Below are 26,584 nucleotides of genomic sequence, written 5' to 3' on the forward strand. Positions count from 1 at the left end.
CCCTTTGTGGACAAGAGAGGGATGACCCATTACATACTTTTACATCATCTAGTTCCATCCCTTCGATTCTGATCACAATCAAGTAAAATCTTATGCAGAGGGGCAAGGGGTCAATATCTGCATCACACATTTTACATTCATCACAGTCTGAACACTGGTCATTAACTCTCATCCATCCATGTGGTCAAGTCGGTCTCTCTCATTCAAATGTTAATAACCCTATGATTTGCCACACACACAACATTTACTGCTGTTACGGAGTTCAGGAAACTGTGGATACACTGCACCAACCAGACCAGCTAAGGACAGTCCCTGAGCGGTTGGTAGCTGACTCCTCAGATAGATGGACTTTAGACAGGGAAAGTGGAACTGACCTTTGGCTGCAGAGAGAATGGCAGACCCCTACCTATAAGCAGAGTGACCACCCTCATAAGAGCAGCCCTGCGCTGGAACCTCAGGTCTGACTATCCTTAAAGGGGTGAAACTCAGGACCAGAAGGAACTGTCATCAGACAAATGCAGAAAAACACACATAGACAGAACTGGCGACCATGCCAGCTCAAACACATAAGTATGGGATTGTTCACACAGGACACAATAGGATGCACACCGTTCACACCAGGACATAACACGTATGTTGCACAGCAAGACATACAGATATGCAGCAAGACATACACAGGCACAACACAGGGAAGGCTGAGTGTGATAAACAAATAGACATCAGTTGAAAGACATTGAGGTGACTGTTATAATGTTATAAAGTACATTATTCTATTGATATGAGATTGTGAATGAGTGCTATTTTTGAAAAATTGTGTGACAAAGTTTGCTGGGTGACTGAGATATAATTTCTATCTTCCTTATTTGCTGAAGCTGTTATTTGCTATATTAAACACTGATGTATTTTCCAATGGCCATGATGGACTATGCAGTTGGTCTCTGTCTTTTGACCCTGAACAAAGAGTAAAGTCTGAGAATGAGAGCCCCCATTTTTTTCAAAATAACTGACTGTTATCTCTCTCTGCACTGCTACTTTGAAAGATATTAGAAAGCAGCCAAAATATTCAAACAACTTTAAATAAAATTAATCATTAGTAATTACAAGAGGTATATGAATAGAATATGAAACACAGATTTTAACAAAGTTGTTTTAGTTTAAAGGGGTGGTCTCGCGAAACCAAGTGGGGTTATACACTTCCGTATGGCCATATTAATGCACTTTGTAATGTACATTGTGCATTAAATATGAGCCATACAGAAGTTATTCCACTTACCTGTTCCGTTGCTAGCGTCCTCGTCTCCATGGTTCCGTCTAAATTCGCTGGCAGCTTGCTTTTTTAGACGCGCTTGCGCAGTCCGGTCTTCTCCATTCAGCACGAGCCGCTTCAGTGTGCTCCCCGCTACAGCTCTTCTGCGCATGCGCAGACGAGCTGTCACTGCTCGGGAGCGCGCTGAAGCGGCCATTCTGCACCATCCTCTGTTAGAGGAAGGTGCAGAAACTGGAGCTGCCCAGCGGAGAAGACCAGCCCAGCCCAGCCGCCCCGAGAAGCCTCCCAGGTAAGTGATGGGTCGGGGGGGGGGCTGCCGCTGCGCCGGGCTGCGCCGGGGGGGGCTGCCGCTGCGCCGGGCTGCGCCGGGGGGGGCTGCCGCTGCGCCGGGGGGGGGGGGGGCTGTCGCTAGGCCGGGGGGGCTGCCGCTGCGCCGGGGGAGCTAGCGCTAGGCCGGGGGGGCTGTCGCTAGGCCGGGGGAGCTAGCGCTAGGCCGGGGGGGGCTGTCGCTAGGCCGGGGGGGCTGCCGCTGCGCCGGGGGAGCTAGCGCTAGGCCGGGGGGGCTGTCGCTGCGATGGGGGGGGCTGTCGCTAGGCCGGGGGGGCTGTCGCTAGGCCGGGGGGGCTGCCGCTGCGATGGGGGGGGCTGTCGCTAGGCCGGGGGGGCTGCCGCTGCGCCGGGGGAACTAGCGCTGGGGAGCCGGGGGCTAGCGCCGCTTACCTGCTGCCTGGCGGTGGGCGTCTGGTCGGCGGCTGCGATGCGTCCGGTTGCCATGGAGACACAGCTGGCGGCGTCTCGGGAGCGCGCACGTCGGGCTGAAGCAAGGGCTGTACACTTTGGGAGAAGAACCGGCGGCCATCTTTGGAAAAGTTTTTAAAAGTTGCTGAAACGCTGGAACAGTGAGTAGAAACCGGCTTTAAAAGTCATTTAAACGGGTGCTTAGTTTTGTATGCTGAATAAGGGGGACTGGGCAAAAAAAAAAATTAACTGCTTCCTCGAGACATCTCCTTTAACTATTCCCTGCAGTTAAATTCTTACAGAAAAAAAACATATGCTAGGAGCTTCTGACTAACCATTTAGTACATCACTGAACGTCTATTTGTGACCTCAGACCACAGCAAGAATGTAGCTTAAAATTCCTATCTTCCCTGCCTTCTAAGACAGTATAATTCATTAAATTACAAGCTTCTATTCTCTTAAAGCAACGAAAGCTACTTTCCAAGGTTAGTATCACATTTCCCTCTTATCTCTTGGCCCTGAAGGAGATCTATCTTTCTCTTACTAAAAGCAAGCTCAGTTAACCATTTGTATGTATATATATATATATATATATATATATATATATATATATATATATATATATATATACACACACACACATATACATACATCCATATCTACCTACCTAGTATTGTACACCTTTTCCTATATATCTATAGGTGACATAATCACATATTGATCCTCTCTCTCTGCCACCAAATCACATGCCTTGTAACCTTTCTCTCCGCTATGCTTGTTCCCCATATTTCTCTCACCACCTGACCATCAATGTAACGTTCAATAGATACTTTCCCAATGCCAGGCACAATATATCACGTCTTGTACTTTCAAACAATTCAGCAGCAACACAGGTTAGCAATCTGCCTTTACTAGAAGGGATCCAATAATACACATTTAACCTATACACTTTGATCTGAGGACAGTCCTCTACCAGTGGGCCAATCCCACAACGAGCCATTGTGTATGGGGCATCAATCTTGGCTATAACCCAACCAATGCGTACTTATTGCCAACAACAATCCCTTCTTACAGTTTGAGCAGGACATACATACACATAGACACATAGACTTAGCACTGGTATAATTGGGGTTGCCTCACTACCCTGCCGGGAGTGACCAGGTTGACTCATTTCAACCCTAACACCGTCCGTCAGCACCCTCTCTCTCTCCAGAGAAACTATTGGTCTCTCCCCGGAGAAGAGTCTGTTTGGACACACCGTCTGCCAGCACCCTCTATTTCCCCGGAGAAACCACCTGTTCCTCCCCGGAGAAGAGTCTATCAAGACAAAGTCAATAAATTTTACCCTTTATTTGTATAGTGCCAACATATTCCGCAGCGCTTACATAAACAGGGGGAATACAGAAAGACAAAAATTACAGAGTCACGGTTACATAGTAATCAGTTGATGGAAACAATAGGGGGTGAGGGTCCTGCTCCAACGAGCTTACATACTACGAATAGTAGGGTGATACAGAAGGTAAGGGGGCTGGAGATGTGCACGGTATGGCGAAGTGGAGAGTAAGCGATGTTATACACATAGACAATGGTCAGACATTTGGCCGTGTGACGGCAGAAACGGTATAACTGCAGGAGCGGTTTATGATGGCTAGCAGGGATTGCAGTCAGTAGGACAGAGAGCATGTTATCAGGCGGAGTACAGAGGGGTTTGTTTAGGGAATGCGGTGTGCCTCCCTAAAGAGGTGCGTTTTTAGAGCACGCCTGAAGTTCTGCGAGTCCTGGATTGCTCGGGTAGCCTTTGGTAGTGCGTTCCAGAGGATTGGTGCTGCTCTGGAAAAGTCTTGGAGGCGGGAATGAGAAGTTCGAAATAGAGGGGCACTCAGTCTGGTTTCGTTAGCAGAGCGGAGAGCCCGGGCTGGGTCATGGATTGAGATGAGGGAGGCAATATAGGGTGGTGCTGCACTGTGGAGGGCTTTGTGGATGAAGGTAGCGAGTTTAAATTGAATTCTGTATTTAACGGGCAGCCAGTGCAGTGACTGGCACAGGGCAGAGGTGTCCGAGTAACGGCTGGACAGGAAGATGAGCCTGGCTGCCGCATTCAGGATGGATTGGAGAGGGTAGAGTCTGGTGCAGGGGAGGCCGATCAGCAACGAGTTGCAATAATCGAGCCGGGAGTGGATGAGGGCAACAGTAAGCATTTTTAACGTGTCTGCAGTGAGAAAAGAGTGGATTCTTGCGATGTTCTTAAGGTGCAGCTGACATGTTCGGGTGAGAGATTGGATGTAGGGGGTAAATGTTAGATCAGAGCCGAATATGACCCCAAGGCAGCGGGCATGTTGCCTAGGAGTTATGATGGCGCCACACAGAGATGGAGATGTCAGGATGAGGTCAGTTAGTGGAGGGTGGAAATACCAGTAAGTCAGTTTTAGAGAGGTTTAGTTTTAGGTAGAGAGAGGACATAGTGTTAGAGACAGTGGACAGACAGTCGGTGATGTTTTGGAGGAAAGGTGCAGAGATGTCACAGGAAGAGGTGTATAGCTGGGTGTCGTCAGCATACAGGTGGTATTGGAGGCCAAATCTCCTGATGGTTTGTTAAATAGGGGCTGTGTAGAGAGAGAAAAGAAGGGGGCCGAGGACCGAGCCCTGGGGGACCCCAACAGCAAGGGGAAGAGGAGAGGAGGTAGAGTCAGCAAAGGAGACACTGAAAGAGTGGTCAGATATGTAGGAGGAGAACCAGGAGAGAGCAGTGTCCTTTAGGCCAATGGAGCAAAGCATACTGAGGAGGAGTTTGTGGTCAACAGTGTCAAATGCTGCGGAAAGGTCGAGGAGGATCAGTAGGGAGTAATCGCCCCTTGATTTGGCTGTCAGAAGGTCATTGGATACCCTTGTAAGGGCAGTTTCTGTCGAGTGTTGAGGTCGGAAGCCAGACTGTAGGGGTCTAGGAGAGAGTGTTCTGATAGATAGCTTACAAGGCGGGAGTAAACCAGGCGTTCTAGTAGTTTGGAGATGAAGGGGAGGTTTGAGATGGGTCGGTAGTTGGCAGCCTCAGTCGCATCCAGAGTCGGCTTCTTTAGCAGTGGGGATATGATAGCATGTTTGAAAGAAGAGGGAAAGATGCCAGAGGTAAGAGAGAGGTTGAATATAGTGGTGAGATGGGAGATGACCACTGGGGAGAAGGACTGCAGGAGGTGTGAGGGGAGGGGGGCGCTAGCGCAGGTGGTGTGGTGAGCAGAGAAGAGCAATTTGGAGATTTCTTCCTCTGTCGCTGGTCTGAGTACAGACAGTGAGCAGGAGCTAGATGCAGTGCTGACAAGACTAGGGTCAGGGCTAGTTTGGGATTGGGAAGTTATTTTTCTGATGGATGTCATCAATTTTCTTTTTGAAGTAAGCAGCCAGCTCTTCAGCACTGAGATCCGTCACCGGGGGCTGCAGTTTAGGGCTGAGAAGGGAGTGAAAAGTATCAAAGAGCCGTTTAGGGTTGTGCGATAGTGAGGAGACTCGAGAGGTGAAATAGACTTGTTTGGCGTGGTGGAGGGCGTGGTTGTAGGTTCTGAGCATGAATTTGTAGTGGAGGAAGTCTGTGAACGTTTGCGATTTCCTCCACAGCCGTTCAGCACTTCTAGAGCACCGCCGGATGAAGCGCGTTTGAGGCGTGAGTCAGGGTTGCCACTTTCTACATCGGATGGCTCGGGTCATGGGGGGGGCACCGCTTCATCCAGGGCATGTTTGAGAACGGTGTTGTAGTGAGCGGCAGCCAAGTTGGGGCAGGAGAGAAGAGAGATAGGGGGCAGAGAGGACTGTAGGGATTCAGCAAAGTCCTGGGTGTGAATGGCCTTAAGGTTCCTGTAGGTACGGTAGGTAGGTGGGTCTGGAAAGATGTTAGGGAGCATGACAGAGAAAGAGAGGAGGTTATGATCTTAGAGCGGGAGAGGGGAGTTAGTGAAGCTGGAAGCAGAGCAGAGATGGAGGAAGACCAGATCAAGAGTGTTTCCATCCCTGTGAGTGGGAGAGGCTGTGAGTTGAGAGAGACCAAGGGAGGAGGTGAGCGATAGAAGCTGAGAGGCAGATGGGGAGATGGGGTCATTAGTGGGGATGTTAAAATCACGTAAGATGAGGGTTGGAATTTCACAGGATAGGAAGTGCAGGAGCCAGGCAGCAAAGTGGTCCAAAAACAGGTGAGGAGCACCTGGGGGGTGGTAGATAACTGCTACTCGCATGGACAGCAGACAGAAAAGCCGTAGCATATGTACTTCAAATTATGGGAAACTGAGTGAGGGTACATGGGGGATGACCTGGTAGGTACACTTCGGGGAGAGAAGAGCACCTACTCCTCCACCACGCCTGTCATCTGGTCTCGGAGTATGAGACAACTGCAGGCCATTGTAAGACAGTGCAGCAGGGGAGGCCATGTCAGACTGCTGTATCCACGTTTCTGTGAGAGCGAGCAGACTTAAAGATTTAGCAGTAAAAAAAGTCGTGGATGGTGGGGAGTTTATTACATGCTGACTGGCAGTTCCAGAGTGCACATTTAAAGGAGTCAGGGGAGGGTATGCGTGGGCTAGCAGTTGGGCTTGGGGATTTTATTAGTGAGACAGGTAGGGCGTCATAGCTAGGAGCAGCGGAGGGTGGGCCAGGATTGGGAGAGATATCCCCAGCAGCTAGTAGTAGCAGGATAAAGAGGGTTAGCAGATGATTAGGAGATTTATGAGGATGACTGTTATTTTTGTAAGTGGCATTAGGGGGTTTGAGGCTAAGCAAGAAGGTAAAGAGTGCATGTGAGCTGTGCATATATATCCTCCACACGGACTTCCCTTCTGACTAAGCTACTCACCTCATCCATCTGTACTGCAAACCGAGACTTCCCATTGCTGACTCCTGCCTCTTCCTTGACTACTCTGCAGACATGTGGCTATTACACCTCAGTATCCAACCCAGTGCCTAAAATCGCTACAAAATAATCACGCCCAAACATGGAGTCCATATTGGCCACTCTAAGAAAACAGATTATGATGCTCTAGCAATTTTGTGCTTCCTACCAGGAAAAGGCTGCTAGTATGCAATATGCCTCCATGCCACTGCCAGCTAAACTTGCGAGAGATCGTCACCAATACCGAAGTTTCCTAAATCAATGCCAAATCTATTTTCAGATGCACCCCACCTTGTTTACCAGTGACCGGAAAAAGGTATTGTTACGATCGTGTGAGCAAACTAAGTATGGGGCCCACATGATCGTACCCAAAAAGGGACTGGATGGAATGCATGCACACAGGTTGCACACGGGTTTCAATCAACTGACCCTGTGCTACAAGGGGGATGACAGTGGCCCTACCTAAGGGGGGACATTGCCCCTTTAACGGGTGGCCCAACGGTCTTTGGATCTGGGCCCTAGCTGATCCTAGGAGCCATGCACCAGAACAGGATGCATTCACATGCCACATGACAGGGACAGAACAACAGGATACACAGAGCCAGAAAACACAGCATGCAGCAGCCAAAAATGCAACCACTATTAACAGATGATAAGCTGAATATTAATACCAGGTATTAGTTGACATTTTGTACAAAACGTGGAAGCTAGCGAGCCAACTTCACAGCTCCTGGTTATACCGCTAGTCCCTACACTAACTAGGAGTGCAGCAGAACCGGACAGAGTTCACACAGAACGCTGCAACAGGACAGGACACAGATAGCAGGTCACACAGCAAGCTTACACAAAACTGTCAGAATTTAAACAAACAAACGGACATGAACCAGCAAGACACAGATCACACAGCAAGCTTGCATTAGGAACAGGACAGAGCACAGCGCACGCAGCCAACTGCAACAGGAACAGAACAGAGCACAGGGCACACAGCCAACTGCAACATATAGTGAAACCCAGACAGACTCCACCCAGAGCCCAGAGCTCACACAGATGAAACTCACAGCAAGTCTATGTGTCCTCACACCAGGGGGAATAGACAGACAGCTACACAAGCTGACATACAGAGTAAGACATAAGACGTTTGGAGGCTGCACCTGTGGGGGGGGGGAGGGGGCTGCATCTACTGCAGACTAGGACTACAGGTGTCCAAACCGTCTTTAGGGAAGCAGAGAGACACAGACATACTTACATACACAGTTCTGAGTGGGAACAAGGCAGATACCTGCAAACAGTACAAAAGCAGCTTCAGACAAGGATACATGACTGCTCACTCTGGACCCCAGCCAAAGACTGACAGCAGCAAGGTTTAAATATGAGCACAGACCCTGGAGATTGGCTATCAGGAAATACCACAGCCAGCTCAATCAATTAACCTTGTAAGGGCTGTGCTGCTACCATGTTTCCCCGAAAATAGGACACCCCCTAAAAGTAAGACATAGTAAGACATTTGAAGAAGTCCCAAATATAAGGCACCCCTGATAGTAAGGCATAGTAAAGTGTGTTTGTATGCAAGCATGCCCGCTGAACAGAACACCAGATCATGCAGCTGTGATGCTTTTTAGCCCGCCGCCGCTGTCCCCTACCTTCACTACCCGTTGCAGAGCAGCTGCATGCAGGACATGAAGACAGTCACCTGCCGCCGATCCCGATGTTCCCTTCCGCGGCCATTGCTTGTAAATGTGCAGGCATGTCAAGAGGCCCGTCCCCTGCTGCCATCCCCGTTGTCTCCTACTGCCAGATGTATCGGTAGATCTGCAGACAGTCTGCCGTTACCCCTTCTCCTGCTGCCATTATCCTGTCCCTGCTGTGCTGTACGAGTGTGCTGTCGTGAGCTCCCCCTGCTGGCCGGAAAATGCCATACTGTACATTCTGTTCCTGCTGTACACGTCTGCTGTGATGAGCTCCCCCTGGTGGCCGGAAGCTGCAATACCATCCCTGATTACAAGTGTTCATTTTTTTTGTTAAATAATAAATGTGAATTCTTCTTCATTGAAAAATAAGACACCCCCTGAAAATAAGACGTAGCGCATATTTGGGAGCAAAAATTAATATGACATCTTATTTTCGGGGAAACAGGGTAGGAAGCTTAGAACTACAGATCCCAGCAGCACACGTAACAGGTATTCTTTATCATCAACCTCTGCAATGATGAGGTGCTTGCCTGGGCCTCACCATATGTAGAGATTAACAGTAATCTTGATAACCTTGATGCTTTCATGACCGATATGGGTCAAATCTTTGATGATCCGAACCGCTGTGCCATGGCCGATCGGAGGTTACATAACCTACGACAAGGGTGACGTTGCAGAGTATACAGCAGAATTTCATGGTTGGGGCAAATGATACCATGTGGAACCCAGCTGCACAACAGAGACAATTTTGTGGGGGATTATCTGAGAGGTTAAAGGATGAACTTGCTAGAGTGGAGACCCCTGATAACCTGGAAGACGTCATTAAGCTGTGCATCTGAATTGACCAGAAACCTTCCAAGTGGGGAAAAGAGAGACTGCGGGGTTTAGGCACCAACACTCCTTACTCCTTCAGTCAATCCACATTGAGTTCCTCACAAAGGATTGAAGCCATACCCGAACTGATGCAGGTCGATGTCATCTGCAAACCCCTTTCCACCACTGAAAAAGAAAGGTGCCGTGCGAAAAATCTTTGCCTTTATTGTGGAAGCTTGGGACATTATGTCCAAACAAGTTCCACAGGGCTCTCGCCCTAGCCAATGTCAAGCACATGACCAAACCAGCCATCACAAAACAAGGGGATGCCAACAAACACACCTTTGTACCAGTAGTTCAAAATGGTGTAAAAACCCTTCCCCCACTCCACCATTTTGTCCTCCCAATAGAGATCTTAATGGATAATCAGAAGATGCAGTGCTCAGAGATATTGGATTCAGGAGTGGGAGGAAACTTCACAAATTTAAAATTCACTCTTGACAAAAACATTTCCACCAGACTTAAACCCATATCGATTGATATGGAAACCATGGATAAGTCACCCTTGTCCTCGGGATCTGTCACACGGGAGACAATTAAAACGGAGCTCCACATGAAAACTGACCATCAAGAAACAATCAGCTTCCAGCTCATCGCGTCTCCTAAATTTCCAGGGATTCTCGGGATCCCCTGGTTCTCTATCTTTAGTCCCTCTATCAACTGGGAATCAAGGACCATTGCCTTCCCTTTAGAATACTGTAAAGAGAACTGCCAGATAGCACCATCTCCCCTTAAACTAATGTAGGAGCCCAAGGATGGTCAACAGGACTTTGAGAAGTTACCGGATCAATACCAGATGTTCAGGGATGTCTGCCTCAAGAAGAAAGCTGACAAGCTGCTACCTCATCGGCTGTATGACTGCCTGTTGAGCTGCAACCTGGATCTTCTATTCCATTTGGGTGTATCTACAGCCTTTTGGAACCAGATTTAGAAACCCTTCAGGAATATTTGGATGAAAATCTAAAGAAGGGCTTCATCCGCCCCTCTTCCTTCATGGCAGTAGCACCCATATTCTTCACTGAAAAGAAAGATTCTACTCTTTGACCGTATATTGATTACCAGGAATTAAAGAAAATCACTATTAAGAATCGCTATCCTCTTATGTAAATCCGAAAACTCTTGGAGAGGTTTTGGGCAGCCAAAGTCTTTACTAAACTGGATCTCTGAGGAGCATATAATCTGGTAGAGATAACCACGAAGATAAATGTAAAACAGCTTTCAGAACAAGATATGGACACTTTGAATCTCTAATGTTGCCGTTCGGCCTTTGCAGTGCTCTCGACACCTTCAAACACTTTACCAATTATGTATTTCAAGATCTGTTGGACGAATATGTAGTGGTATATATCAACGACATCCTCCATAACTTGTAGGGATATCGCAGGCATGTTCAGGAGGGCTTGGCATGTTCGCAGGCATGTTCGGGAGGGCTTGGAACTAGAATAATTTCTACATCAAACTAGAGAAGTGCAGATACAGAGTTTGATCAGACCTAAATGCAATTCCTGGGATACATTATCTCCCCGGGCGGCCAAAATATGGATCCTAGCAAGATGAAAGCCATCCTTGATTGTCCAATTCCAAAAAATTTGAAGGAAATACAGCGCCTGATCGTTTTCGCAAACTTCTACAGAGTTTATTAAATACTTCTCAAAGGTCATCTTTTCCATCACCTCCCTGGAGGCACAAGCCTCTTTGGAGAGACTAAAGACCCTTTTTACTTCAGCACCAGTACTGATCCACCAAAGATCAGAATTGCCTTTTGTTGTGGAGGTGGACGCCTCAGACTATGCTGTGGGAGATATCCTATCACAATGAATCGGAGATAAGATGCAACTATATCCTTGCGAATTTCTGTCCTATATCTTATCACCCACAGAGAAAAACTATGATGTTGGGAACACGGAACTCCTGGCCATCAAAGTGGCTTTCACCGAATGGAGGCACCTCTTGGAAAGAGCCCATCATCCAGTAACGGTTCTTACTGACACTAAAAAATTTTGAATTTTTCTGTACAGCTAAGAGGTTATCTGAAGCATGACTGAAGATGAGCCAGGAACTTACAGACTGTTATTGCAGGAGTATGCATCCTTCCGATGCAGGGAAGTAATTGATTAATACTTTAGTGACAGCCGGACTGTGTGTGTGGTAAACTGCCATTACCAGGTTAATAAGTTCAGTGGCAATAATATCTGTTCTATGGTTAATGTGTATTACAGAACTTTGTGATGAACGAAAGATTGCTATATTATTCTATTAATGTTAAAGTCATTCAGTCAGAGCGAGTTAGGTTTTCTAATGCGTCTCTTGTAACTGCCTAATGTTTTGCAAGTGACAAAACCTTGTATAGCGATTTCATTCTCCAAGTTCATTTGTTATAATAAAAAATATATATTTATGTAAGTCTAGTGTCCACATTCTACCCTGGTTCCTGTATCGCCTACATGTACCACAGCACTTTTCCGCCATAAAAGTTGATAAGTCATAGCTATCCTGTAGTAGTGCCCAGAGTAATATAGAAGTGTGGAGCTGCAGACTGGTCAGAGAAGGGCTGCAACTGGTGCTATGGGCATCGTATTTGAGACTACCTGAAAGACTGACTACAGATTTCAGCAATTGACCTAACAAGAAATCTAGTAATGAATATTTTTGCTAAACTCGATATGCTCGCTTTCATCCAGTATGGAATATCTAATCAGTTCACATTTATCAACAAATACCTAAAAACGTCTAGTATCTAATCTTTTTCCTTCCACAAGCAGAAGCAATTAAAGTGACAGGACAAGACATTTGTGGGGTAAATGATTTCCCCACAACTGCCCTCCCAGCAAAATTAGCACAAAATGACAAAAGTCAATATAAACAGAGAGAGGGAGTATTGTGATGGAGTAATAGAGTGTTTCTCAATGCATGTACATCCAACTGAACACATTTTGGTGATATCTCATAGGAATAAGAACTAGGGCAACACTTAGATTCTAATGTCATGTGCTTCCAACAGGTCAGGTTTTCAGGATTTCCTGAGTGACAAGCTTGCTATCATGGGACAGATCTTAAAGTTTACCTCTGTTGTTTTTGCCCTCTAACTAGAGCTGGGGATACAATTGCAGAAAAGTAAACTATAAAAAGAAATACAATACTATTGAAGAAGTCGTCCGGGGTTCAGTGTTGGCCAATCAGAGTAGCCTGTAATGTCTTACATGCCCTGCCAGTGCTTAGTGTGCATCTGGAAGTCTAAGAATCACTGTGGTCATGTTGGAAGTGTGGAGACCAAGTGCAGACCTTAAAGGGAGAGACAGCGGGGAAACAAGATGGTATTCAATGGTGGCTCTGCTGCTCCTCTCTGCAAGTAAAACACGGCCTGGCTCGGCTGCACACAGTGGTAAAATCAGGCAGTTCTTATAACCTACTACCTGCGGAGTCGGGTAGAGTAAGATGTCAGACTGTCATGACGCCAGCCTGTCTATTGTTCCAGACAGGAACAATAAATATATAAAGTGGAGAACTCACCAATAATGGGGGTAATAGTTCTTGTCCCTGGAGTGTTAATGTTACCATGCGGCGGCTGCGGGTCATCCTGGGGCGGCCGGGCGCTGGGTTCCGCGGTCAGGGTGCTTCCCCCCGGCTTGTTGTCCAGCTGCTGGTGGCGCGGCTGGTTGGTCGGTGAGGTGCGCGCGCTTGTGGGTCCCAGCGGCGCTGCGCACACCTGTGATTGTGGATCCGTGCACGAGTTCCTGTTGTTGGATCCTGCTGGGAGGTGGCGCCCCCTCTCTCCACCCCTGGACGGAGACTTCTGTTTATAAGGCTGGCAGTGAGGTGCATTCACTGCCAGTTATTGGTTTCTGTCAGCGTGCTTGCATCCTGCATCTGTCAGTCTCCTGTTTTTCAGCTTGTTTGCTTGTTCTGCCAGGTCATCCCATCTGCCTTGGTCTGCGGTTATTTTCTGTTGGGTTAGTTCATCTCCCCGTCCTGTCGGTATTCTACCCTGTTTTATGTTGGTACGTCAATCGTCCCTCTCGGTCCCTAGTGAGTATAGGAACCGCCGCCCAGTTGCCCACCTGGGTTTAGCCAGGAGTGGAGGCAAGTAGGCAGGAACAGGGGTTGTGGGTAGTTCTAGGGCAACCCAGGCTGGCGTATCATCGGGTAGGATACCGTAACATAATAACGGGCCCTTAAAATTGCCCAGCAGGCTTTGTTTTTGCTCTCCAATGGAGGCCGTGGGTAACCTTACAAGTCAGTTGCCAGTTTTAGTGGGCATAATCCAAGACTTGTCCAATCGTATGGTGGCCCAGGAGCAGCGGCAGTATGTGCATATTTCTGCTGAACCTTCCAGCCCTGAGCCTAAGTTATCTGGTTTGACCCATTAAGAGATTACAGCTACTTTATCAGACTCCATCTGAATCTCAGTGGATGAAATCACATAACTCAGGAAAGATACTGAGGTATTTTCTGGTGAGAGAAGTAAGTTTTTAGTTTTTCAGCAGGCATGTAGACTATATTTCTGGATGCGGCCCGGATCCTCCGGTTCAGAGTCTCAGAAGATCGGATTGATTTTGTCCCTACTTTGGGGTTCCCCCCAGACTTGGGCCTGCTCCTTACCCTAGAGTTCGGCTTGCTTGCAGTACGTTGATTAGTTTTTTCGTGAACTAGGAGGTATTCTTGATGATCTGGACCGGGCGGGGTTAGCAGTGTGCTGAAGACTGTTGCTGTAAGTTTAGACAGTATGCCGGTCAAACCTCCTGGAACGATAGTGCCCTCAAAGATGTGCTTTGGCGGGTCTTTTTGATGCTGTCAAGGATCTACTTATTTCCCATTTCCCATCCCGCTCCTGCAACACTTAGTGAGGCGATGGAATTGGCAGTAAAAGCTGACAGGAGGCTGAGATCTAGACAAAAGGAACAACAGGCCTGTAAAACTAGGGAGTCCTACAGACTCCTACTTCTTTCATACCAACTCCTGGAGCCGAGCCTATGGAAGTGGACCAGCTAAGTCCCAAGGAATGGCGATGGTTCCGGATGACTCACCATCTTTGCCTCTATTGTGGGGAAGCGGGACATCGGGTGGCAACCTGTCCACAGAAGCAACGGCAACATCGGTCTGAACCGGCAGAAAACTACAGAACCTAGGTGATTGTCAGGAGGATCGCCTAGGATCACAGGTACTCCCTAAGTTGTTGATGCCTTGTCAGGTTGGCTTCCGGGATTTTATTCGGTCCGGTCAAGCCTTTATTGATTCCGGTGCTGCTACGAATCTGATTAATTTAAATTTTGTCAGAACCCTCATAACCAAATTCTCCACGCTTAAGTCCCCTAAACATTTTAACAATATTGATTCAACTCCTCTGTTCGCAGGTGTTGTCCAATGGAGGACTCCCATTCTACAGTTCACTGTAGGTGTTCTCCATTCTGAGAATCTGTTCTTCCTGGTTATGGAAAGGATGTCTGTGGATGTGGTGCTTCGTATGCCCTGGTTGGCACTGCACAACCCCCAGTTTGATTGGTCCACTCAGGAATTAACACATTGGCGGTCATCCTGTCATAATCATAATTAACTCCTATATCCATGTGCTCAGCAGTTGTCCTGGAGTATTTGTCTGATTTTCAGGATGTATTCTCCAAGAAACTGTCTGAGACTTTACCTCTCCATCCCTAAGGGAGCCATTTTCCATTTGTTGGGGCGTGAGCACGAAGCCATTAAGTCCTATATCTCAGAGTCTCTGGCCAAACGACATATCTGGCCGTCCAGGTCCCCTGCTGGAGCAGGTCTCTTCTTTGTAGAGAAGAAGGATGGGACATTGAAGCCTTATGTGGATTATCAGGCTCTGAATAAAATTACAGTGAAGAACTAGTGCTTCTTACCTCTGATTCCGGACTTATTGAGTCAAGTGGTGGGGGCCCACTGGTTTTCCAAACTGGACTTAAGGGGGGCTTACAATTTAATTTGCATTCGAGAAGGAGATGAATGGAAGACCGCGTTCAACACCCTGTTAGGACATTTTGAATGTCTGGTTACGCCCTTCGGACTCTGTAACTCCCCCACTGTGTTTCAGGGTTTTATGAACGCGGTCTTCCATGACTTCTTGGGGGTGTTTCTGGTCATACATCTTGATGACATTCTGGTGTATTCCCCAGACTGGGATTCACATGTGCGGCACTTGGGGTTGGTTCTGACCCGTTTGCGCGAGTACCAACTTTTTGTCAAGTTGGAAAAATTTATATATGGTACCAAACAAGTATCTTTCCTGAGTTATGTGATTTCATCCACTGAGATTCAGATGGAGTCTGATAAAGTAGCTGTAATCTCTTAATGGGTCAAACCAGATAACCTTAAGGCTCTCCAGCGGTTTTTGGGTTTCACAAATTTTTACCAAAAGTTCATTAAGAATTACTCAGTTATTGCTCAACCCTTGACCGATCTTACCAAGAAAGGGACCGACTTGGAAAGATGGTCGCCCTGAGGCCCTAGAGGCTTTTAGTCATCTAAAAAGAACATTTACTACTGCCCCGATGTTAGTACAGCCGGACGCGCGGTGACCATTTTTCGTTGAGGTAGATGCGTCTGAGGTAGGAGCAGGAGCTGTGTTGTCTCAGGAAGTCAGTGGGAGATCCGGATACTGCCCATGTGCGTTCTTTTCATGGACGTTTAGCGCGGCAAAACGTAACTATGACGTGCGTAACCGCGAATTACTGGCAATCAAATGGGCCCTTGAAGAGTGGCGACACCCCATTACAGTGTATACCAATCACAAAAACTTGGTATATCTCGCCAATGCTAAAAGACTCCTTGCTCAACAAGCCAGGTGGGCATTGTTTTTCGCCAGGTTTAATTTCGTCGTGACCTAAATTCCGGGAGAGAAGAATGTGAAGGCAGACAGCGTTTTGGGTCGCCGGAAAGTGAGACAGTTACTCCTGAGAATATCTTGGCACCTTGGGTGGTGGTGGCAGCTGTAGAAACTGTCCCTCAACTACAGAACTGTCAGCAGGACGCTCCTTGGGGGGTGCCGGAGGGTAGATGGTTTATGCCAGAGACCTTAATTCTCAGAGTCATTGAAGAATCTCACTCGTTGGTTCTCGCTGGCCATCCGGGGGTACAGGGGAGCCTGGATCCTTGTTCTAGACACTTCTGGTGGCCAGGCGTGGCTCAGGAGATCCGCAACTTTGTTAAGGGATGCTCTGTCTGTGCTCGTAATAAAAGTCGGCAGCGTCCTACGGAGGGGCTCCTGAGACCGTTACCTTCTCACCCGTGGTCGCAGGTATCGGTAGATTTTATCACCAACCTACTGGAGTCTCAGAAGTTCACCACTATTTTAGTAGTTGTTGATCGGTTCTCGAAGATGGCACATTTTGTGGCGTTAAAGAAGCTACCTTCGGCAATAGAATTTTCTAAGATTTTTGTAAAAGAAATCATTCACCTACATGGGGTTCCCAAAAACATTGCATCTGATTGCGGGGTTCAGTTTGTTGCGCAGTTTTGGTGAGCCTTCTGCAGAAACCTGGGAACGTCGCTTTCCTTTTTGTCAGCATTCCACCCGCAAACCAATGGTCAGTCTGAGCGGAAGAACCAAGATTTAGTGCAATATCTACGGTTGTTTGCTAGCGAAAGGGCTCATCAGTGGACAGAGTTCCTGCCGTTTATATAATTTACGCTGAACAACTCCACTTGTTCTTCCACTGGGGTGTCTCCATTCTTTTTTGTATATGGGCAGCATCCTCGCTTCCTTACAGCGATTCCTACTCCGTCTGTCTGCCCTGCAGCTGACGTCGCCACAGATACGTTGCAAGGAGTATGGAAAGAGGTACAGAAAAGCTAGGAAGCAGCGGGGGCCTGTATGCAGTTGCGTAGCGGGAGGAGTCTGTTAGTGTCTGGACCTTAGAGCGTAGGGCTGAAGGTATACCTGTCTTCTAAAAATCTCAAATTAAAGGTCTCGTCCTTGAAGCTGGCCCCGCGTTTCATGGGGCCCTTTGTTATCACATGTGTAGTGAATCCTCTCGCCTATGAGCTGGACTTGCCAGCTGCATGGAGGGTTCACAGGGTCTTTCATAAGTCTTTATTAAAACCTTTTGTCCCTTTGGTGATGTAGACATTGCATTGAAACACTTTCCCAAGGCGGCTGTGGCAACATATTGCAGTACAACACTTCCAGCTTTCATCCCTGGCTTTGACTAATGCTTTGCAGAGAAATTACTGACTTGCTTCTTTCCTGTACTCTTCTTCGCAGTCTTCTCTCTCTCTCTCTTTCTCTCTCCTCTGTTATAACTCTGGCACCACTTCTTTTGTTAGGTACTCACACTTAGATGTTCTCCTTGTAACTCCATGACTAGGCTCCAGAACTAGATTACTTCTTAGAAAACTGTGTAGATGTTCACCTTGTAACTTCCCGGTTTCTATCTCTTGGTGTCTTCTCTCAGCTATCTCCAAGACTAGACTGCCTCTGTTATTGGACCACACCGGTACTGATCTGATGACCTCGTTGCCAGGTGCCAAATTGGTAGATATGGAAGCCCGTGATGAGAAGATTTGCTAGCAATTATCTATCAATAGCATGAAATCACTCCATGTTATGTCAAGACACTTCTCCAGTGAGAATCTCAATGAAATTCTACTTTATTATCAACATTGCCAACTCTTATACAGACAGACGAGGGCGTATCCAAATGTTTCTTGGTACAAAGATTAGTGTTACGTAGTTTACTGTTACAAAGGTGAAACTACTTATTGATCACAAGGCTTATTGACATCTACCAAATATTCTCAAAGCCCTTAAGGCCCGTCTCAGGTATAGAAATTACCTAAGTCAGGATATTGCTGTTGCATTAGACAACATTTCTGCAATGGTTGTGTGTCTTCTCTGTTAACATAGTTTAGCCTTATTTAATTCGTCTGTTGACTTCTTATCTTAAAATCCTAGTTCCCTACAAAGCATAAGTTTCAGTCTTCTATTTAAGAGTCAATAGTCCAATACAAGGTAAGAAACATACACTTATTGCATTCTGAAACTTAACACTTTATATTCCATGACACCTCCATGGCTGAGCTCCAAGACTAGACTGCCTAACCATACCCAAGTGCTAGCTTTTATACCTCCCCACTAACCAATCCTGGGCTAGAAGAAATTCCCTGTATCCAATCCCAGGGCTAGTTAGAGGTGATTGACAAGGCACAGAGCAGGTTAGGTTACATTCTGCAAAGACATTCGCAAGCTAGAGAGACACTGACCTTTTGGTGACCTGTCTAGGCCAATACACATAACCAGACACAGTTTAACAGACATCTTCACATACGCACATACACTTCACTTGAAGAAGCTAATCAAGTGCTGTGGGGGCCCCTAACTCTGGGCCAATACAGAAAATGGTCTCAGAAATATGCAAATAGGTGGAAGAACATCGGGAAAGGTTGACAGCAGGTAATAAAATGCCCTGCCTGGTCCCTGAACATATTTTGTCCCAAGATCTGAAGCTTGGTTGAAGGGGAAAAAAAACAAAAAAAAAACATCTCGAGCGGGCAGGTACTCGCTAAAGGCAATGCTCGCTCGAGCAATTGCCTTTAGCGAGTATACTCGCTCATCTCTAAAAAACACCACTAGCCTGGACCCACATACTGTAGCCAGGCCACTATGCATAATACATATATATCTCAAAAACACAAATTTAAACTCTATTTTAAGATTTTTATTGAAAAATTAAATTCATTTTACCTAGTTTTTTTTGTTTGCTTTTTTTTTTAACTATTTCTCCCACTTAAAAAGTCCAGATTATAACATCAGAAAAAGAGATAACAGACATTTGTGATTCAAAGAAATGCAGTAATTTAAAACCTAAATTTGAAGAACTTGAGCTGGATCGCGAAAGTCTAAATAATAATCATTCAGTGTACATGCTTGCAGCAACTGAATGACGAATGATATTCAGGAGCGATTATCGTTGGGGCGACTGTGTAAAAGAGTCCTGAGTATCTAAGGAGATAAGTCTCATTTGGAAGGTTGGAGCCATTTTTCCAATGCCGCTATATTCTGGGGAGAGGTCTATGTCTTCTGGTGGTATGTCAGAGCAGATTTCAAACTTCTGAAGGATGGATGTCAGATATAGATATAGCTCCATGCGTGCCAATCCTTCCCCGGGACAGGCTCTCTTTCCTGGAGGAATATAATAGAGACAATATAAGGATTTATAATAGTGAAAATACTAGGTAACCTGGGACCAAGTGTGTAGCTATAAGTTATTAAGTGGTAGTAGTCGCACCCAGGCCCTGGTGTCCAAAAGCCACATGAGGACCTCAGTATTATTTATGCCACATAGTAGATAGATGTCCGTTTATAGGTTTTGCACTGGGACCCCAAATCTTCAAGTTATGCCCAGGAGCAGGGCAACTGATCATTCGGTATAAAATGACAGTTTTTATCTATAGTTACTTCTGAAAGGTCATTAAGAGGTATCAGAAAACTACATACTCCATAGAGATGAGGAACTCCATAGCAAAGATTAAAATGGGCCCACCTTCAGATGCTGATTAACATTGTTACACAACTAACCAGCAGAAGACTTGTTGCTTAATTACTCCATCTACCTTCCAGAATCCATTCCTCACCCCCTTACTTGTAGGACCTATAGAGAGGATATACCTGCACAGGTTCTCAGCACTTTTTCACACAGCAAAGATGGCCTGGTATTACTAAAATTATAGAACAGTTTTAAGCAGCCTAATAGAATGTCAAATACAGTTCCCAATCTGATGCAAATGGCCCTAAAGGGATGCATTAGAGGCATTGTTGAACTTGAACTAAGCTTTACGGATACTCCAGAAAGGCACAGATGCATAATGGTTACAGCCGTGGTGGGGCACACAAGCATAATTGTCCTAATGAAGAAACACAACCTAAATAAAGGCTTCAAAAAATACTTCCTCTTTTTGTCCAGTAGCAGCTATTTGAAAGTAATAGTCTTAAGAGAACTTTATCCATAAGCCTCACTTTATTTATCTCTCAGGCCTTATTTACACATTTTTACACAGCTAATTTAGTCACGATTAAAAAAAAAAAAAATGGCAACCATGTGAAGCATTGGATGCCAATGCATTCATTTACATGGGCAATTATCAGCTGCGTAAAAACGTCTGGTAAGCGAAGATAGGACATAGGTGGCCAAATACGTCGGCCAATGTTTTGACGTGGCCAAAAAACATAGGTCTTCCCCTACCTTTTTGCCGCGGTCAGCTGGTGGCTCCCATAGGCTTCTATGGGAGCTGCCAGCAAAGGAGGAGGGTGGAAATTTAGCAGTGGCTAGCACTGCTAAACTATGTCAGCTGGCTCTTTTGAGCAAGTAGAAGGATGTTTGAAGATTTCTCCCAACCGAAGGAATTTTGGGCTGCAGCATAAATACGTCGCACCTGGCTTTGTGAATGAGCAAGAAAACGCGGGATTCAGTCGCAAATTTGTCATGGCCCTCTCATTCATGTGATTTTTCAACCATGATGTAGGTATCTGAAAATTGTTACACTCATATGAAAGAGGCCTTATGAGGAGGGTCTGTCCTCCATCCACTAACCCCAGAGTCACTCTGTTTCTACAGGGAGACTACCCCCTTCACCTGCAGAGAATCATGACATGGGGACCCCCACTCACGCCTGCTTGTCTCCAGCACCCAAAGGGCTATGTAGGTTGCTCTCAACAACATTTTGTTCTCCCAGTGACATGCCATTGGACTTAAAGCGGTTGTCTCGAGGCAACAGTGATTTTTTTTTTATTGCCCAGTCCCCCTTCTTAAGCATACATTACTATGCAGCAGTGTAAACAGCTTTTAAAGCCAGTTTCTACTCACAGTTCTAGTGTTTCATCAACTTATAAAACGGTTCCCAAAGATGGCCGCTGGTTCTTTTCCCAAGGTGCACCGCGGTTTTCTCCCATGGTGCACCGCGCTTGCTGTAGCCCGACGTGCGCACTCCCGAGACGCTACCAGCTGTATCTCCCTGACAACCAGACGCCCTGCAGCCGCCAACCGGACCCCACAGCCACCGACCGGGCCTCGGGATTGAACGCGGCCGACCACGGCACACGCTCTTGGGCCACAGTCACCCACCGCCAGGCAGCAGGTAACTGGCGCTAGGCCCCTGGCCCCAGCGGTAGGCACCTGGCCCCAGCGGTAGGCCCCGGGGCCACAGCGGTAGGCTCCGGGCCCAGCGGTAGGCTCCGGGGCCACAGCGGTAGGCTCCGGGGCCACAGCGGTAGGCTCCGGGGCCACAGCGGTAGGCTCCGGGGCCACAGCGGTACAGTCCCCCCTGCGCACACATCACCCCCGACCCCTCACTTACATGGGCGGCTGGGCAGCTGGGGGGCTGGGCGGCTTCACGGCAGGGCTGCTGGGCTGGGCTGCTCAAGTTTCTGCACCCCTCTCTAAGAGAGGATGGTAGCAGAATGGCCGCTCCAGCGCGCTCCCGAGAAGTTACAGCTCGTCTGCGCATGCGCAGAAGAGCTGTAGTGGCGAGCACGCTGAAGTGGCTCGTGCTCAGAGCAGAAGACCGGACTGCGCAAGCGCGTCTAAAAAAGCAAGAAGCCAGCGAAATTAGATGGAGCCATGGAGACATGGACGCTAGCAACGGAGCAGGTAAGTGTATAACTTCTGTATGGCTCATATTTAATGCACAATGTATATTACAAAATGCATTGATATGGCCATACAGAAGTGTATAACCCCACTTGCTGCCGCGGGACAACCCCTTTAAGGGGAAAATGCCACCAATAACGATATATTAAATTAAGTTAGGAGACTCCAACACAGATTTAATGGAAAATCCTGGACAAAAACAGAGCAGCATGCTGTGCTACTCTGTCCATGGAAATGCCAGGCACAAGATAGAACCCCAACGAACCCCATTATAGTTAATGGTCTGCTAAAAAGTCACTACAAAAATGGCCTCCTCCCTAAAGTAAAGTACACATCACTTTGTGTGGGCCAACACACTCTTATTGAGTCTTACATAGTGCTGACCACACTTATTGATGCAATATAGGAATGCATATAAACCCTCGCTTCCTTCGCATATTTCTGTGAGAGTCAGCTCACTCCTATTAATCTAGTGTTGACCACACTGGCTGATATAATATACATATAAGCCCCTTTGCCTTGGGCAGCATACTGTGTCCAGGATATTTCACAGATATTCACTTCCTGATGATCCGTGAGATCCACGGGGAAACACGTCGAAGTTCCAAATCTCATATAAGTGAAAGAAGTCTCAAATCCTTTTAAGTGACAACATGCATATGACTTCAGTATATTGACATTTATGAAGTCTTGCATGTTTTCCGAATGTACAACACAAGGGGATGCATGAATGACCTTAGGATCATTCATCATGGTCATCCTGTAACTGGTTGCAAAAATCTAATAGGCAACTGACAAACCATCCAGCCTACAGCACCAGGGGAGATATCGAGTCTCTAAGGAATGACCCTTTTGAGCATCCTTCATTGCTATATTATTGACCTAAGTATAATATTTAGTTGATTGAAGGATACCTTAGTTGGTTGGCACTATCTATATTACCCATCTTGGGTACCAACCAAATTCAGTGTGCTACCCATACGTTTGTTTGTTTTGTGGAGTTGACTGTTAGGTGTGCCCTATAGTGGTATATGTTTTTTAAGCAATCATTAATAAAAAAATTTAATTTTAATCTAGTCTAAACTGTGAAGGGCCATTATAGTCAATGGGGTACATCGGATTCTGTTCCTGCCTGTCAGGCCCCGCAACCGACACTTCAGTTATTCATTTACTTTTTTGCTAGGCTTCTATGACAGAACCAAACAATAGAAATAATTAGTGCAGGTATGAAAGAGGCCCAGCATAATGAAAATAAATAGGCACAGTACTGCATATAATTCTGCACATTCCTACAACTTATTAGTGGTGGGTTCCCTTTCTCCAGGGGCCCAATAGTAGCTGCATGGTAAATATGTCCTTGTACAGTAAATACTGATACGGTCCAGGAAATGGGATATCACAGATTCTGTGACGTGAAATCCTAATCAGTCTTCAAGTGAACTATCGTTACAGCCTCTCAATGGACCATTGTGTAAAGGTATCTATGAACATTAGACACAACTTACCGTACCCACTGATTTTGTGTATGAGGGGTGGGGGTGGGGGACACTTGAATCTCTTCCAATGTATGACATTAGGGGAATTCAAGATCAGGCATTCCGACAGACCGGACGGTGAGTCTTGATCGTGATTTGGAATAATAGGTAGTTGATAAGGGAATCACACATCCATTAAGTGTAAATAAAGTCCAGATGCAATTCCACTACTATATTATATTATGCGGGCTAGTTTCTGTTTGCTAAGTAAATTGTGCTGGATAAGTAATATCTGAACAGCATATTAAAATTGAGATAAAAGATTTTGAAGAAAGGAAATAAATCCTTAAGAAACCTGACAAAATGGCCTATACTGACTTTTCCGCCTTAAACCACAACAAAAATTTGATGCAGATTTGCCAGCGCAGATATCTCTACAGATTAGCGGTGGAAATTTTCTGAACAGCTCTGTTCTACATGCCTACAGGGCCCATGTAGAATCATAGAATGGTAGAGTTGGAAGGGACCTCAAGGGTCTTCTGGTCCAACCCACTGCTCAGTGCAGGATCACTAAATCATCCCAGACAGATATTTGTCCAGCCTTTGTTTGAACAGCCTTTGATTCTGGTGGGATGCTGACAGGTTTTGGAAAATCTATGATTACACCCGGTAGATTTATCCTGGACCATAGCGGCAGGGAACTCACCATGATCCTGCATTGCTGGATAACTGGAACATTGCAGCAATCAACGGTAGTCACTTCCAGTACTGCAGTAAAGTGTCCGAGTCTCGAACCTGGCGCTCGATGCCTCATCCAGGTGATCAGGCACAGAAGAAAACAAGACGCCCTGGTAGCTCTTTAAACCCTCAGAACAGCTTGACCGCTGAGCTTACATGCCTGGCCGTGCACTCCAGCTTTGTAGCACGGGAGACTAGCAATTCTCAACCTCTTCTACGCAGAATGACGAGGACTCTCACATCGCTGTCCTTTGCCTAACTGAGCTTCCGCATTCCCCCGTACCCAACCACCACTTAAAGAAACCTTACACCATTATGATGCAGTCCCAAACAATATTAAATGGTAACATCTTACAACAATCTGGCGGTGCTGCTGAGACACGGAGTGATCCTCAACGCATTTAATTGACTCATTTGCTGCTGCCCCTTAATTCATGGATAAGTGGGCTCCCCTCACCAATCACAAAGTGATGGCATATACTAGTGATAAATCATCAATTTTTGCTAAACTGCCATTGCTCCTGACACGTCTGTTTTAGTAAGTTCATGGGAAACAAAATTTCCCATGAAATAACAATTCTGGAGCATTTTTCTTAGAACTCTACATCCTGTCACACCTCTGTGAATCCTCTTGGAATTGTATAATCAAATTGACTACTAGGCCTTTCTATTCCATTTGCCGATGGGAAGTCCCGCTACATAGTCTGATACTGACATAGGGATACACCCTATTGACAGGCAGAATGGTAATACTCAGTTGTTCATTTATGCACGCATTTGCAGAAGAATATAGAAGAATTTCACAATACAGAGTTTTATTCATGTGAAATACAAGTAGTAACTAAAACCGACATGTCAGAAGAGCTGACAAGTCCTCTTTAGGAAGCAAACTAGTAATTATTAGGAAATTACAGTACCAGTGTTTCTGGTGGCGCAATGCACCACACAGCACTGCTACATGCACGTCATGCACGTCACACACACACACACACACACACACACACAGCACTGCTACATGCACGTCACACACACACACACAGCACTGCTACATGCACGACACACACACACACACACACCACTGCTACATGCACGACACACACACACACACACACACACACACACACACACCACTGCTACATGCACGTCACACACACACACCACTGCTACATGCACGTCACACACACACACACACCACTGCTACATGCACGTCACACACACACACCACTGCTACATGCACGTCACACACACACACCACTGCTACATGCACGTCACACACACACACCACTGCTACATGCACGTCACACACACACACACACACACACACACACACCACTGCTACATGCACGTCACACACACCACTGCTACATGCACGTCTCACACACACACACACACACCCACACACCACTGCTACATGCACATCACACACACACACACACACACACCACTGCTACAGGCACGACACACACACACACACCACTGCTACAGGCACGGCACGACACACACACACACACACACACACACACACACACACACACACACCACTGCTACAGGCACGACACACACACACACACACACACACACTGCTACAGGCACGACACACACACACACACACACACACACACCACTGCTACAGGCACGACAGGCACGACACACACACACACACACACACACACACACACACACACACCACTGCTACATGCACGTCACACACACACACACACACACACACACACCACTGCTACATGCACGTCACACACACACACCACTGCTACATGCACGTCACACACACACACCACTGCTACATGCACGTCACACACACACACACACACACACACACACACACACCACTGCTACAGGCACGACACACACACACACACCACTGCTACAGGCACGGCACGACACACACACACACACACCACTGCTACAGGCACGACACACACACACACACACACCACTGCTACAGGCACGACACACACACACACACACCACTGCTACAGGCACGACAGGCACGACCGACACACACACACACACACACACACACCACTGCTACAGGCACGACACACACACACACACACACACCACTGCTACAGGCACGACACACACACACACACCACTGCTACAGGCACGACACACACACACCACTGCTACAGGCACGACACACACACACCACTGCTACAGGCACGACACACACACACCACTGCTACAGGCACGTCACACACACACACCACTGCTACAGGCACGTCACACACACACACCACTGCTACAGGCACGTCACACACACACACCACTGCTACAGGCACGTCACACACACACACACACACACACACACCACTGCTACA

General features: G+C 46.8%; 1 protein-coding gene across 3 annotated transcripts in view; it reads right to left on the bottom strand.

The window, feature by feature from the left end:
• Nucleotides 1-19,082: 19,082 nt before the first annotated feature.
• Nucleotides 19,083-26,584, bottom strand: part of LOC136581029 (cytochrome P450 2B1-like) — a 94,292-nt gene continuing 86,790 nt past the window's right edge. For 2 of the 3 annotated variants that reach the window (XM_066582018.1, XM_066582016.1), the window contains one exon: nucleotides 19,083-19,568. In XM_066582018.1, coding sequence (XP_066438115.1) covers nucleotides 19,351-19,568 — 218 coding nt within the window. In that variant the 3' untranslated portion in view covers nucleotides 19,083-19,350. The remainder of the gene's footprint in view (nucleotides 19,569-26,584) is intronic. The other variant, XM_066582017.1, reaches the window with a different exon arrangement.

The sequence above is a fragment of the Eleutherodactylus coqui genome, chromosome 10 (genome assembly GCF_035609145.1).
Source record: "Eleutherodactylus coqui strain aEleCoq1 chromosome 10, aEleCoq1.hap1, whole genome shotgun sequence".
Taxonomy (NCBI): domain Eukaryota; kingdom Metazoa; phylum Chordata; class Amphibia; order Anura; family Eleutherodactylidae; genus Eleutherodactylus; species Eleutherodactylus coqui.